This window comes from Lepus europaeus, chromosome 15 (genome assembly GCF_033115175.1).
Source record: "Lepus europaeus isolate LE1 chromosome 15, mLepTim1.pri, whole genome shotgun sequence".
Lineage (NCBI taxonomy): Eukaryota > Metazoa > Chordata > Mammalia > Lagomorpha > Leporidae > Lepus > Lepus europaeus.
The window spans coordinates 91,300,871-91,315,465 of NC_084841.1; the positions used below are offsets into that span (position 1 = coordinate 91,300,871).

The 14,595-nt window shown below is 55.0% G+C and overlaps 1 protein-coding gene across 2 annotated transcripts in view; it reads right to left on the reverse strand.

Annotated features, from left to right (window-relative positions):
* Positions 1 to 14,595, reverse strand: part of RASGRF2 (Ras protein specific guanine nucleotide releasing factor 2) — a 194,714-nt gene that overhangs the window by 93,645 nt on the left and 86,474 nt on the right. For both annotated transcript variants that reach the window (XM_062211995.1, XM_062211994.1), the window contains exons 5-9: positions 12,172 to 12,425; positions 5,306 to 5,385; positions 4,729 to 4,922; positions 1,630 to 1,739; positions 1,205 to 1,323 (exon numbers count right to left, since the gene is read on the reverse strand). In XM_062211995.1, the coding sequence (XP_062067979.1) occupies positions 1,205 to 1,323; positions 1,630 to 1,739; positions 4,729 to 4,922; positions 5,306 to 5,385; positions 12,172 to 12,425 (757 nt within the window). The remainder of the gene's footprint in view (positions 1 to 1,204; positions 1,324 to 1,629; positions 1,740 to 4,728; positions 4,923 to 5,305; positions 5,386 to 12,171; positions 12,426 to 14,595) is intronic.

The window sequence follows — 14,595 nt, forward strand, 5'->3', positions numbered from 1 at the left end:
GGAAGCGGGTGCCCTGGCCACCTGAGCAAGGCCACTCCATTCCATGGGCATGGAGGGGAAGGGGACATGTGGAAAGCCTGCCGGGAGGCAGGGGCCGGGGCCCAGGGGGACAAGCAGGCTGCAACAGGCACAGAGGAGGTGAACAAAGGCATCCGGCCCCAGGCCAGGGCAGTGCAGGTGAAGGCCCAGAGGGAGGCAGCTGCGGGCTGGGAGCCCCCATGGGGCTGTGGTGTGTGGCGGGGAGCAGCGGGATACCAAAGCCTGTTCTAAGCAGAGAGGCCACTTCGATTCCCAGACGTCACCACCTAAGGCAGAATCGAGGAGGGGCATCGTTCCCCAAAATGCCTTCCCAACTTCAGCACACACGTGGCTTCTCTCCTTGTAAAAACTAGCACGGCCCGCGTCAGCCTCCTTCAGCAGCCTGTGGGAGATGATGTCTCTGCCGAGGCCCGGGCGGATCGTGAGCAGCCGGCCACAGACGACTGTGGCACCCGGCACAGCAGTGGCTCGGGTGCCTCACTGGAGGCTGCACACGTGGGCTGGGGACTGCCTCGGATCAGTGGTCCGGGCTGTGGTCCCCATCCGGGGAGTGCCGAGCACTCGAGATGCACTTGGGCTGCCTTTGCTTCTTGCCCTGTGCACTGTGGGGTTGTCGCTCCTGCACAGCTCCTGGTGCACGTCTTGTCCAAGGCCCCAGAGCACAGCCCAGGTGCTGTGATGGGAGGCCAGGCCCCCGGTAACCGTGTCACCTAGGCAATCAAACCGTCTCGTGGGGGGCCGAGCCGGAAGTGCTGATGAAAAATGGGAAGAGGAGGCAGCTGCTCTCGCTGTGGACATTGTCCCCGCGCTTATGTGCGAGGGCGGTGAGGAGCGCAAGCTTGTCCCGGGCCTTTGCCTGGACGTCGTCACCTCCCTGCACTGCCACTCCCCCCGGCCAGACGGACCCACCCTCCGGGGCACTGCAGAGGATGTCGGCTCCACTGAGGAGGAGGGTCCAGCCGGAGGGCGCCTTGTGCTGTACTATGAGTGTGCGGCTGTGTTTCATGGCCCCTGGAAAGAAACAGCACAGAGGTGGCCCTCAACCACAGCGCGGGCCAAGGCCGTGGGGTCCTGCGTGGACAGCCCCAGTCACGCGGCTGACCAGGCCTGCTCGGGAGCGCCTGCACAGGTCGCCGCGGCCGCGGCCTGCTGGACGCGGACTTACCTTGGCGAATGAAGGTCTGGCTGGTGTCCAGCAAAATGTCACAGCCCTCCACGATCATCCTCTCGATGGCCAGGTTCTTCCTGATGTTCTCGGTGTCACTCACCTCGTCATGCATGACCCTGCACCCAGGACACAAGAGGATCAGAGGAGCGGGTTCTGCCATCGCCCTAGCAGGGTAGGCAAAGACGAGCTCCACCTGACACAAGGCTTTGCCGAACTTCTGTTATTCACAACACGTGTTCTAGAATCAAATCGCTGTGAATGGCGCCTCAGACCTCTCTCCACCTGGCACTGAACTTCCACGTGCCCCCGAGGCGCTGGGCTTCCGTCCTGCTCCTCGTCGCCTGGGCGTTTACAGGAGGCGTCCACAGACTGGCTGGCTCCCTCCCCCCGCCCCGGGCCTGGACGCCAAGTCCTCCGCGTACCTGGACAGCTCCTCCAGCTTCGACTTCGCGAACTCAAGACTCTTCCTCTCCACGTGTTCGTGGGGCGTGTGGGCCAGCAGCTCGTGCAGCGTGATGATGTACCTGGGGATCTGGAGCACACGGCAGCGGTGTGAGCCACAGGCCAGGATGGGCAGCGCGGGACGTCGCGCAGCGCCACCTCACGCCCAGAAGCGACTCCTCTGGTGGCTCTTACAGGAACTGACAACAGCAGATGCTGAGCGTGAGTTACAGGGATCCGGCACGTGTATTTTTTCCTGACTGACCAAGTAGTGCTGTGTGCCCCTGTGGGCCGGAGGGCACTGGGGCTTGGCCCACCACGAGCCCAGCGCTAACGCAGCTGGTGCCTCTCCATTGAGGTAAGGAAAGAAAGAGTGGCAAGGCTCAGGAGCTCGCCCAAGGGGGCCTCCCAGTAGATGCCAGGCCCTGACCAGGGCGCTGGCTGCCTGCCTTGCAGCCCACCTGCCAGGTCTCCTGTGTGGAGACCAGCATCTCACCCAGCACCTGCAGGGCTCTCTGAGAACAAGGACTAAGGACAAAGTCCAACTACTTGAGGCCCGCACTGTGGCACAGCAGGGAAAGCCACTGCCTGCGACGCCGGCATCCCATATGGGCACTGGTTCAAGCCCTGACTGTTCCACTTCTGATCTAGCTCCCTGCCAATGGTCTGGGAAAAGCAGCAGAAGATAGTCAAAATGTTTGGGCCCCTGCCACCCATGTGAGAGACCCGGATGAAGCTCCTGGCCCAGCCCCAGCCATTGCAGCCATCCAGGGAGAAAACCAGCAAACGCCAGATCTCTGCCTCTCTCTGTAATTCAGACTTTGAATTCACTAAATAAATCTGTTCTGCCCTGGAGGGGTGGTGACTCTGCCTACTGGCTGCTCGGGCTCTCCCGCAGGTGGGCCACTTGCTCATATTCCCTGAGGAATGGCGTGACCTGTGGCGCTTACCCTCGCACTGCCTCCTAGGCAGCGTCACAAGCCCTCTCTCTCCTGGCTCTTCTCCCCATAAACCGCTCAGTGACACAGCCTTTAGGGCCACCCCATTTGGCACAGATGTGCTTGTAAATATCCCCTTGGTTGGCACAACCCCATAGCACCAGAAGCTCGCCTCCAAGTTAGTAGTTCCACAAGCAAAGCCAAGCAACCAACAGGAAGTCCTTGGTTCTCCATTACAGAGGGGCGGGAGAGGCAGCACAGGACTGCTGACAAGGCACCGAGAACCCACAGGACCCAGGTGGGTCAGCGCTGTCAGGACCCTCCCGCATGACCGAGTCTGGCTGTAAAGAGCTCCTGGCTGGCATTCGGGATGCTGGATTCGAATACAGGAACCAGTGCAGGAATAAATCAGGGCAAAACCTCCCGAAAAGCAGGCCGAGGAAGCTCGCAGGAAGCAGACGGCCCTTCAGAGCGCGCAGCTCCGCGTTCAGACGCCGACGATGACTCCGGCCCCAAATCCTAAGGATCAGAGCAACTGTGTGGAGGAGCCATACTTCTGCCTGCAGGTATGGGTGGAATGCTGGCCACTGTAGTGGGAGTGGACTGGACACTGGTCAGTTACAGCCTACCAGTGGAAGGAGCAGTGACCACTTCCTCCTGCCGCTCACCTCCTCCCGGCTCACCTGCGGACTTCACGGCCTACACAGCCAGTTTCAACACCACTGGCCAAGCTACCGTCAGAGCCGAACAAACACTAGGCCAGCGTGGTGGCCCCTGGGTTAGGCCGCTGCCTATGGCGCCACATCGTATGTGGGAGAGCCACGCTGCTTCTGATCCAGCTCCCTGCAGATGGGCCTGGGAAGGCAGCAGAAGATGGCCCAAGCGCTTGGGCCCCTGCACCCAGAAGGGAGGCTCAGGGGAAGTTCCTGGCTCCTGGATTCAGGCTGGCCTGGCCTCAGCTCTTGCGGCCGTTTGGGGAGTAAACCAGCAGATGGAAGACCTTCCTTGCTGTGTTTCTCTCTCTCTGCCCTCCAAACATAAATAAACGTTTTTTTAAAAATATTTTTTTAAAAGTTTGGTTCATGACCACATTAATTCCCAAAGCAAACTTTTTGGCAACACTTGCCCTGAACTGGTCTGATAGTCTGGCTGGGGGTCATTTCACTCCATCGTCCGTAACACGAAACTCTGCCATGTTTCCAGAGCTCAGCACATCCCCGCACAGCAGCAGTCCATCTTCTCAAGAAGCAGGCAGGAGTAAGAACACGTTCACCTGTTCTCTCCCACACACACACACAGCTGCCAGGCACCTCTCCTCTTCTGCCTCTAGACCCACCTCAGCCCCGGCATCCAGGCGCAAGCAAAACTCCAGGCTAGAAGCCCCTCGGCAGTGTAAACTAGGGCCACTTCTTCCACTGTGGCCTATGGCAAGGATGTGCAGTGTCCTGGCCTCGCCCCAAGGTGTCCAGCCCTCCGTGGGAGACGTGAGAGGGGCAGAGGTGGCCCTGACGGTCCTGTCTGCAGAGGGAAGCAGACAGGTGCACCCCACACCTGCTGCGGCAGCAGACGCCGTCAGGGCTACCTCACCCCACTGGTCAAAGACCACAAGGGAAGCAGGAGAGGGCAAACCATGGAAGGAAACCCTCAGGTTTCTAGAAAGGGCAACTGCCCCCACCCCCAAGGCATCCATGATTTCTCAGGCAAAGGCAAGAGGGAGTGATGCCAAGAGAAGAGGCAGAGAGAAGAGCTTGCTCCTGGAACCATGGCTCTCCCCAGCTGGGGCCTGCAGAAGCCAGCAACACCCGTCGGTACCTGACTCTACAGCTCGGTTCCAGACTGTGCGGTCACCAGAGTGACCATATTTCTGCAAACCTCCTAATTTGTACACCTGCTAGAGAAGGAGACTCCATGAGAGAGGTCTGCGTGGAATCTTTCTAAAAGAGAAACCCACGGTGTTTTTTAAAAAATCATTCCTGCATGATCTCAAAAGTGCCCGGTCTGCCTCCCTGTACTGGGCCCTGGGACAACGCACGGCAGCCCAGGGCCACACGCAAGCCACCCATGATGCATCTGCGCCGTGAACCTCACGGAGCCCAGGTGGCAGTCACTGGGAGCTCAGGACATGCGCCGGGGCTGCCTCACCTGGAACATGGGGTAGGTGAGGAAGGTCTCCAGCATCCTCCCCTCGCAGGCAGGGTTGGCTTCGTACTGCTTCAGGAGTTTGTCAAAGTCTCTGTTCTGCTTACAGTTGGCAAGGACTTGGAGGCTGTACTGGTGATTGCGCACAAATTCTTGATAAATATTCAGCATGGGGAGCAAAATATCAAACAGATCAGCTGGGGGGAAAAAAGGAAGCAAGAATGGCTGTTATCCTTGGTAGCTGGTCAATTACCCACACTCCACAGGGACAGCTAAGAGTGGTGCCACACACACAGGACCTGGTGCACACACACATGGGGCTGCCGGCCTGCTGCCCAAATGATGGGTCAGGTAAGCCGACTCCTTCTTTCCAGCCCCAAGCCAACTGTGACGACCCAGAAGAGGGGACAGGTGAGCGGGACCCAGAGGACAGAAGGGCAGATTCCCAGAGGCGAAGGCAGCACTCGGGGCAGGGGCAGCAGCGGCATAGACCGCGAGGGCTGAACGACACAGTCCTCATCTCACTCCTCAATGCAGCCCTTCCAGGAGGAGACACTGACTCTCAGAAGAACGCACTCACCCAAGATTAAAGTGGGCCAGTTCGCGATCCTTGCCTTCAGGCCTTGGTGAAAGATTTCATGGAGAAACATGATCGTCTCACTACAGAAAACAGAAGACATGCTTTAGTCACCGTACAGAGCTGACTTTGTAGAATCGGTTCACTGACTGCTCAGAGCCTGAACACACACGACAGACACATCTCAGGGCCTCCAAACCGTACCCCTGGTGACAACACGGGTTAGGCTAACCTCTATAAAATAACGTGGCTGCTACAGAGCCTCGAAACCCAGAGCCCAGAAACCTCTCAGCTGAGCTTCCCATGTTGGAGAGCATCAGATCACTGTCCTGAAACCCCCCTCATCAGTGTCCAACTGCGTGTTCTGTCCCAGTGTGCACTTCAGCTGACGGGAAAGGCTAACGCAGGATTCCTTTTCTTTTCAAACCTCATCACAGACAACTCAGTGAGAGAAGCTTCTTTCACCAAAATGAGTTTTGACACAAGAGTTGGGAGGAGATGAGAGCAAAAATGTTGACAGGGCTCTACGATTATCCCTCATTTCAAGACAGACATGTAAAAGAATCTTCTTTAGAGAGATACGCAGGGGCTGGCAATGTGGCGTGATGGGTTAAAACACTGTTTACAAACAATGTCTGCATCTCATATCGGAGTGCTGGTTCCAGGCCAGGCTGTTCTGCTTCTGATCTAGTGTCCTGGGAAACAGTGGATGATGGCCCAAGTCGTTGGGCACCTGCCACTCACACCGAAGACCCTGGTGGGGTTCCTGGCTCCTGGCTTCCGCGTGGCCCAGACTGGCTGTTGCAACCATTTGCAGACTGAACCAGCAGATGGAAGATTCACATTCAATCATATTCTCTCCCCTTCTCCTTCTCTCTCTCTCTCTCCTCCCTCTCCCTCTCTCCCACTCCTCCCAGTACCCCCCTTTCTTTCTCCCTCTGTGTCATGCTGTATGTAAAAAAATAAAAAATACATAAAAAAACTTTAAAAACGAGATACCAAAATGAGGGCTCTGTGTAAATTAGAGAAATCAATTTGTAAAAGGATTATAATGGTAGTTGCCAAAGTCAAAATATCTCTGCTCTCTCCTTATTAGAATTAACTGATTGCAGTGAGCCTTTGAAGTCTCTTCTGGACCACACATGGGCACCGTCAAATACAGATTTATTCACCTCACTGACACGCTTTGGTTTATTGTCAGCCAAATTTCATTAATACAGTCATCAACAAGAATTCCTTACTACCCCCAAGTGGTCCACGAGATAAAACAGACATTGCTTGGGGACTGCAATTTGTTTATCTTTCTTAGAAAAGCAGCTATGTAGTACTTATTATTCAAGGGTTTCAACCAGCTCTGGTTTGGCAGGTGTCACATATCAGTCCATCCATCTGCACGCCACCCTCCTTCCAGTTATATTTCCCAGACTCCTTTGCAGCTATGGTTCTGAATGTAAATCCCATTCCAGCAACAGATGCACTTGGCAAGCCACAGAGGGCAGAAGAGGCCACCTCCTGCTCCTGACAGCCAGCCATGCAGATGTGAGTATCTTAGGGTGATTTCCACACGCAGTCAGCCCCGGACTTGGTTTCTAGGAACCAGTGTCATGGGTTACAGGGACAGCTGTGGCAGTGGCAGCAATTTCTATATATTACACAATATAGTACTACAATATAAACAGGGAGATTTCACTGTCTTCAGTATAAAACTCATACTGTAATAAAAAAATAACTGAGCTGCCTAGAGTTTCTATCTCAAAGGCAACAACAGTGATGACAGCATCACCATTAGAGCCTCTTCAAACCCAGCCTAGGACTAAGTGTGGCACACGACTACCAGTCTCATGAGAGCTAAGGCCTCGCCATCCAGAAAAAGCTCCACACCTTGACTGTGAATTCAGTCAAAGCAGAAACCTGGTCTTCTGGCAACCCAGAGAAACCGAATCACCAGAGGCAGCTCTAAACCAGTGTGGCAGCAGGAGACGGTGACAGGACACGGTGACAGGAGACGGTGGCAGGAGATGGTGACAGGAGATGGTGGCAGGAGATGGTGACAGGACACGGTGACAGGAGACGGTGACAGGAGACGGTGACAGGAGACGGTGACAGGAGACGGTGACAGCAGGAGACAGTGACAGGAGATGGTGACACCAGGAGACAGTGGCAGGAGATGGTGACAGGAGACGGTGGCAGCAGGAGATGGTGACAGCAGGAGATGGTGACAGGAGACAGTGACAGCAGGAGATGGTGACAGCAGGAGATGGTGACAGCAGGAGATGGTGACAGGAGACGGTGGCAGGAGACAGTGACAGGAGACAGTGACGGCAGGAGATGGTGACAGGAGACAGTGACAGGAGACGGTGACAGGAGACGGTGGCAGGAGACGGTGACAGGAGACAGTGTCGATAGATGGTGACAGGAGATGGTGACAGCAGGAGACGGTGACAGGAGATGGTGACAGGAGACGGTGACAGCAGGAGACAGTGACAGGAGACAGTGATGGCAGGAGATGGTGACAGGAGACAGTGACAGCAGGAGATGGTGACGGGAGACGGTGACAGCAGGAGACAGTGACAGGAGATGGTGACACCAGGAGACGGTGGCAGCAGGAGATGGTGACACCAAGAGATGGTGACAGCAGGAGATGGTGACAGGAGATGGTGACAGCAGGAGACGGTGGCACCAGGAGACGGTGACACCAAGAGATGGTGACAGCAGGAGACAATGACAGCAGGAGATAGTGACAGGAGACGGTGACAGGAGATGGTGACAGCAGTAGATGGTGACAGCAGTAGACGGTGACAGCAGGAGACGATGGCACCAGGAGACGGTGGCAGCAGGAGATGGTGGCGGCATGGTCAGAGACAGCAGCTCACAGCCCCACCCGCTGCACTCTCGGGTGACTGAATAGTTCCAGGGCACGGGAATCCAGAGCTGCTCACACACTTACGTAGAGCCATGGCCACTGCCACTCAAGTGGGACAATCTCCCACTTCCCCGCGACAGAGAGCACTGCTTTCCATGTCAGCCTATGCTGTCAGTCATCACAGACCCCAAGCACCTTCCTAGCGCCCTGAGATCTCAGCCCTGTGCTCGCTGCCGGTCCTTCCTCCTACACTGCTCCTGACACAGGCTGGAGGCTCCGGCACGCACACAAGTGGCATTCTCAGGCCTTCACACGTCTGCAGCTCTTGTCCTCCACCGGGAGTCCCTTGACCTCGTCACTGTCATTGCCTGCACCTGTCACTGTGTCTCTCTCAGCTTCCAGCTCACCGTCCCCAGTCTCGCAGCTCACTGCCCTTAGAACCCTGACCCAAACATCCACTCCCACCAGCAGAGCCGACATCCAGAGCCCACACCTTCTCATGACCAAGCCTCCCCACCCCAGCTTTTCCCTCTGCCCTTTAGGTTCACGGCTCATTGTCATCATCTTTTCCTTGTGTGCACCTTCAACTCCCTTCATCTTTTCTTACTTTACCCGGTTAACCTCACACAACACCGATCCCAGTTAAACCCAGCCCACTCCACTCTTCACTGACAACCACAAGTAGTGGAGCAGGCAACCACCCCGGGTGGTCTCACTGGACAACCATGACCACGCATCCTAATAGGCTACCTGGGCTCACAACCCTGCCCTGGGATGATCCTGTTTCTGCCTGACCCATTCACTCACCTCCTACTCTCCTCTCCAGCTCCGTCCCAGCCACTCCCAGTGCTGGCTCGAGCCCTTGATTCCTGACTCCACGTGTCCACGTCCTCGTCTTCCTGCGTGTGCCCCTGCCTAGCACGGACCCCTGACTTGTGTAACACATCCTGTCCCGCTAGTCTACACACACTGATGTCCTCACCATTCTCCCCACTCTCCTACATCATCCTCTGCTCATCTTCATAGCGACCCTCCTTGGAAGAGCCTTCTGTACCCACCTGCTCCAACTCCTAGCTTTCCTTTCATTCTCTCCTAAGCCCCTTCAAATTACACTTTCGCTCCTCACCAAGGTCACCAACAAGCTCCCTGTTCTTAAATCCATGCCAGTTCTGCTATTGTCTGCTACTACCCTAACCCTAACCCTGACCCTGACCCTAACCCTGACCCTGACCCTGACCCTTTGGGGCATGGTTACTCACGGCCCTCTGGCCTTGGTTCCTAGCACAGCCTGTTCTTGGGGCTTTCCGCCTACAACTCCACCTCATCCCCTTCGCTCTTCTTTGTGGGTTCCTCTTCATCTTCTTAACCTTGAAGTGTGAAGAGCAGCTCACTCCCCTTCTCTCACCAGCCTGTACTCATTCCTATGGTAACATCACTGAGAGCAGCCACTTTAACTGCTACCCCGGACTCTCCAGGTGCTGCTGCCAGCCCGGGGTCCCTTCTGTGAGCCCCACACTCACGTCCAGACCCTGCTCACCTGATGTCTGCACCTGGACAGCCAACGGCATCTGCTGCTCAGCAGATCCAAGACAGCACCCTTCCTGTTCCCCTAAGCCTGCTCCTGGGTCAGCCTTCTCCATTTACCAAACGGCAACTCCGTTCTTCTAGTAGTTCACGCCAGAAACATTACAACCTGTCCTGTCATTTTGCTTTCTCTCAAAACTCACGCCAAATCCTACAAGCTCTGTCTTAAAATAGACCCAAAACCCAACCACTTCTCGCTGCCTCCATTACAATCGCTTCTTGCTAGGATCACTGGAGTAGCCACTCAGGGGACTGCTCTGCCGTGGTGTGCGGGAATCGCTAGCAGCCTGGTCTCCCTGCTGCCCCAGGCTCCTGCACAGCACAACCTGCCCCTGTTGGCATCACTTGGCCACAGAACCCACCTGGCTGCTTCCTCACCAACTGCACTTTATTCAAATGGTGGCCTTTTAGCCCTTTCTGGAGACTGGCAATTTAAAAGACCACATCCACAGACTGTAACCCCACTGAGTGATTTTTTGTTAAAAAAAAAAAAAGAAGAAGAAGAAGAAGAATACCCTTTAAGTATCAATGTGGAAAAAATCGCCAGGAAATATTGTGAAATGAAAAAAAAAAATCCAGTGTGTGTTAAAGGACATTACCTGTGTGTCAGAAGGCAGGGAATACAAGACTCTATTCGTATTTGCTTAGCGCGCAATCCAGCACACGGCAAGGATTCTACAAAGCGACTGAAGAGCCAGGCATCAGGCACAGCAGCTGAAGAAACCACTGGACAGCCACAGTCCCTAGCAGAGTGCCTGGATTCGGGTCCCAGCTGCTCTTCACCCCAGCCTCCTGCTGGTGCCCAATGTGAGGCAGCGGGCAAGGCCCAAGCTGGGTCCCTGCCAGCTGCATGGCAGACCCAGGCTGAGATCCTGGCTCCTCGCTTCAGCCTGGCCCAGCCCCGGCCACTGCAGGCATTAGGGGAGTGAGTCAGCAGATGGAAGATCTCTCTCTCTCTCATTCTGTGTGTGTGTGTGTGTCTTCCTTTCAAATATAAATAAATAACTAAATACAAAAATCAATAAATGTTTAAGAGAAATCAAATTGGTTATGCATAAGGACTGAGGGGGCGGTGTGGACGAATAAGATGATGGTGCAGTATCTGAATATTTTCATGCTACTTTGACCTCTGAATCGTGTGTGTATCAGCTACTCAAAAACAGAGTGCTAAACCTTGAGGTCAAACACCCAAGTCCTCTGTCTGCTCCATTTTCCCTTCCCCTTCTTTATTTCTCCCCATAGCCCTGATCGCCATAAAATACCACATATTCCACTTAGTCACTGTTGTCTGTCTTCCCACATCAACGCTGGAGTTCCAGGGAGGTGGAATTTTCTGCTTTGTGTACCCACCACTCCTCAGCAGCATGGACACTCAGACTATTAAGCAAATCAGCTTAGCAGGTGTTCAGGCCTGTCCTCAACCCTGCTCCTCCTAACACACTTGTGGGCACCCTGCGAATCACCCTCTGCGAACATCCACTCACCACCCCCATTTACGAGGGCGACTCCCGTCCCCAGTAAGGGCACTCACAGACCACGGCAAGAAAACGCACACCACGTAGAGGAGAAAATCAGATCTCAAGAACCAAGAGATGGGGCTGGTGTTGGGTTAAGCCACTGTCCACAGTGCCAGCATCCCATTCGGGAGCACCGAGTTCGAGTCCTGGCCGTTCCAATTCTGATCCAACTCCCTGCTGATGACCTGGGAAAGCAGCGGAAGATGGCCCAACTGCTTGGGCCCCCTATCCACATGTGAGACCCAGATGAAGCTCCTGCCTTCGGACAAGCCCAGTCCTGGTTGTCACAGCCATCTGGGGAGTGAACTAGTGGATGAAAGATCTCTATCTCTCCCTCTCTTCATGTAATTCTTTTTTCTTTTAAAGATTTATTTTTTTATTTATTTGAAAGAGTTACAGAGAGAGAGAGAGAGAGAAAAGCCTTCCATCTGCTGGTTCACTCCCCACATGGCCACAACAGCCAGAGCTGAGCCAATCTGAAGCCAGGAGCCAGAAGCTTCTTCTGAGTCTCCCACATGGGTGCAGGGGCTCAGGTACTTGGGCATGCTCTACTGCTTTCCCAGGCACATAAGCAGGGAGCTGGATCAGAAGTGGAGCAACCAGGACTCAAACCTATTCCATATGGGATGCCAGTGTTGCAGGCCAGGGCTTCAACCTGCTGCACCACAGCGCTGGCCCCCCATGTAATTCTGTCAAATAAATAAATGAATGTTAAAAGCAAGAAAAGACTCATGGGATGCGCCAGTGTGGACTAACAAGGAAACACAATGATGGCTTTCGCACTTTGACAGCATAAAGTGAGATGGATTTTTGAGACCTAATATTTAAGAGTAAAGTCAAAAAAATCTTTTTTCAAAACTGCAAATGAGATTTTCACCCAGGCCGCTAATTCCACAAAGACAAACCTGTTGAGAAAAATACTGCTGACATCGTCGTGGCTGATGGGGGGCCTCTTGGAGCTGGCCGCCATGCGCAGGGGCCGGAGGAAGCCGTTGACCAGCACGTGCAGCTGGTGGACGTACTCGGACTCCGCCTCCACCATGGCGAACACGATCTGGTTGCGCTTCCGCATGCTCTCGGCGTGCGGGGAGCAGATGTAGTCCTGCACGATGGTCTTCCACTTCCTGCGACACAGCCACCCGCGCATGAAGCTCTGCACCTGCACGACGAGAACAAGCAGACCCTCGAGGTGGGCGGCGGCCTGCAGGAGCCCGTGGTCCAGGCATGGCCTCCTGCGCTGTAGAACTCGCTGCTCTTGCCTGGGGCGCCAACCCAGCCATCACCAAAGTATCGGCGGGCTGGGGCCATGCTGTGGTGCAGTGGGCTAAGCCTCCGCCTGCAGTCCCAGCATCCCATAGGGGCACCGGTTCATGTCCCAGCTGCTCCTCTTCGGATCCAGCTCTGTGCTAATGGTCTGGGAAGCAGCAGAGGATGGACTAAGTGCGTGGGTCACTGCACACACTTGGGAGACCTGGAAGAAGCTCCTGGCTTCTCATTGACCCAGTGTCAGCCTTTCTGGCCCCTCAGGGCGTGAACCAGCAGATGGAAGACCTCTCTCTCTCTTGTCTCTCCCTTTCTCTGTAACTCTGCCTCTGAAATAAATAAATCAATCCTAAAAGAAAAAAAGGAGAGCAGGTGTTTCCCAAAGAGCAGGAAAAAAAGGATGATTTAGGAGACGTTTATCCAGTCTGTATGGATTCCATACGTAGCACCACACACCTGAATTTAGTTACTAGCATTTCAAGACGGGAATACATTGAAGGTACAGAGAGTCATATGCTTTTATAACTGTTTTCAATTCTGGTAAAAAGATAAAACTTTTAGTCACAGTGATGCTGAAGTGTGCGGGTCAGTAGTGTTTGGTGGACACACAGTTTCACAGCAGACCTCCAGGACCCATTCAGATTGAAAAACTGGGACCCCAATCCTGAACCAGTCGCATTACCTCCCCCGCCCACAGCCTCTACAAGTGCCACGGTCCCTCCCCGTCTGTGAATCTGACTACTGCAGAGACATGAGGTCACAGAAAATGCTTATTATGAAAATCCGATGGTTCCAAGACGGCAGAACAGCGACAGGGCGGTCTGATCTACGATAGGTGAAATGAGAACACAAAGTGGAGAAAGTACACTCTCAGGGTAAAGCTCAGGGGAAGCCGCAGTGGGGATACTGCAACGGCAGTGGAAATGGCCAGGACCCCTGTGGAAGGTGCAGACACGCAGCAAAGAGCAAGGAAGGGCCCAGAGGCTGTTTTCAGAGAAACCGGCCGCTCTGGCGAGCAAGGCGATGTCAAACCACACGGGCCAGGCCACTGCTCATACAGCGAGAGGACAACCTGGTGGACCACTGTTGATACACTGGGGACAGCCTGGTGACCACAGTGTTGATACACTGGGGACAGCCTGGTGACCACACGGCTGATACACTGGGGACAGCCTGGTGACCACAGTGCTGATACACTGGGGACAGCCTGGTGACCACACGGCTGATATACTGGGACAGCCTGGTGACCACACTGCTAATACACTGGGCACAGCCTGGTGACCACACGGCTGATACACTGTGGGATAGCCTGGTGACCACACGGCTGATACACTGGGGACAGCCTGGTGACCACAGTGCTGATACACTGGGGAGAGCCTGGTGACCACACGGCTGATATACTGGGACAGCCTGGTGACCACACTGCTAATACACTGGGCACAGCCTGGTGACCACACGGCTGATACACTGTGGGATAGCCTGGTGACCACACGGCTGATACACTGGGGACAGCCTGGTGACCACACGGCTGATACACTGGGGACAGCCTGGTGACCACAGTGCTGATACACTGGGGACAGCCTGGTGACCACACAGCTGATACACTGGGCACAGCCTGGTGACCACACGGCTGATACACTGTGGGATAGCCTGGTGACCACACGGCTGATACACTGGGGACAGCCTGGTGACCACACGGCAGATATACTGGGGACAGCCTGGTGACCACACGGCTGATACACTCAGCACAGCCTGGTGACCACACGGCTGATAACTGGGGATAGCCTGGTGACCACACGGCTGATACACTGGGGACAGCCTGGTGACCACACGGCTAATACACTGGGGACAGTCTGGTGACCACACTGCTGATACACTGGGACAGCCTGGTGACCACACTGCTGATACACTGGGGGACAGCCTAGTGCCCACACTGCTGATACACTGGGGACAGCCTGGTGACCACACGGCTGATATACTGGGGACAGCCTGGTGACCACACGGCTGATACACTGGGGGACAGCCTAGTGCCCACACTGCTGATACACTGGGGATAGCCTGGTGAC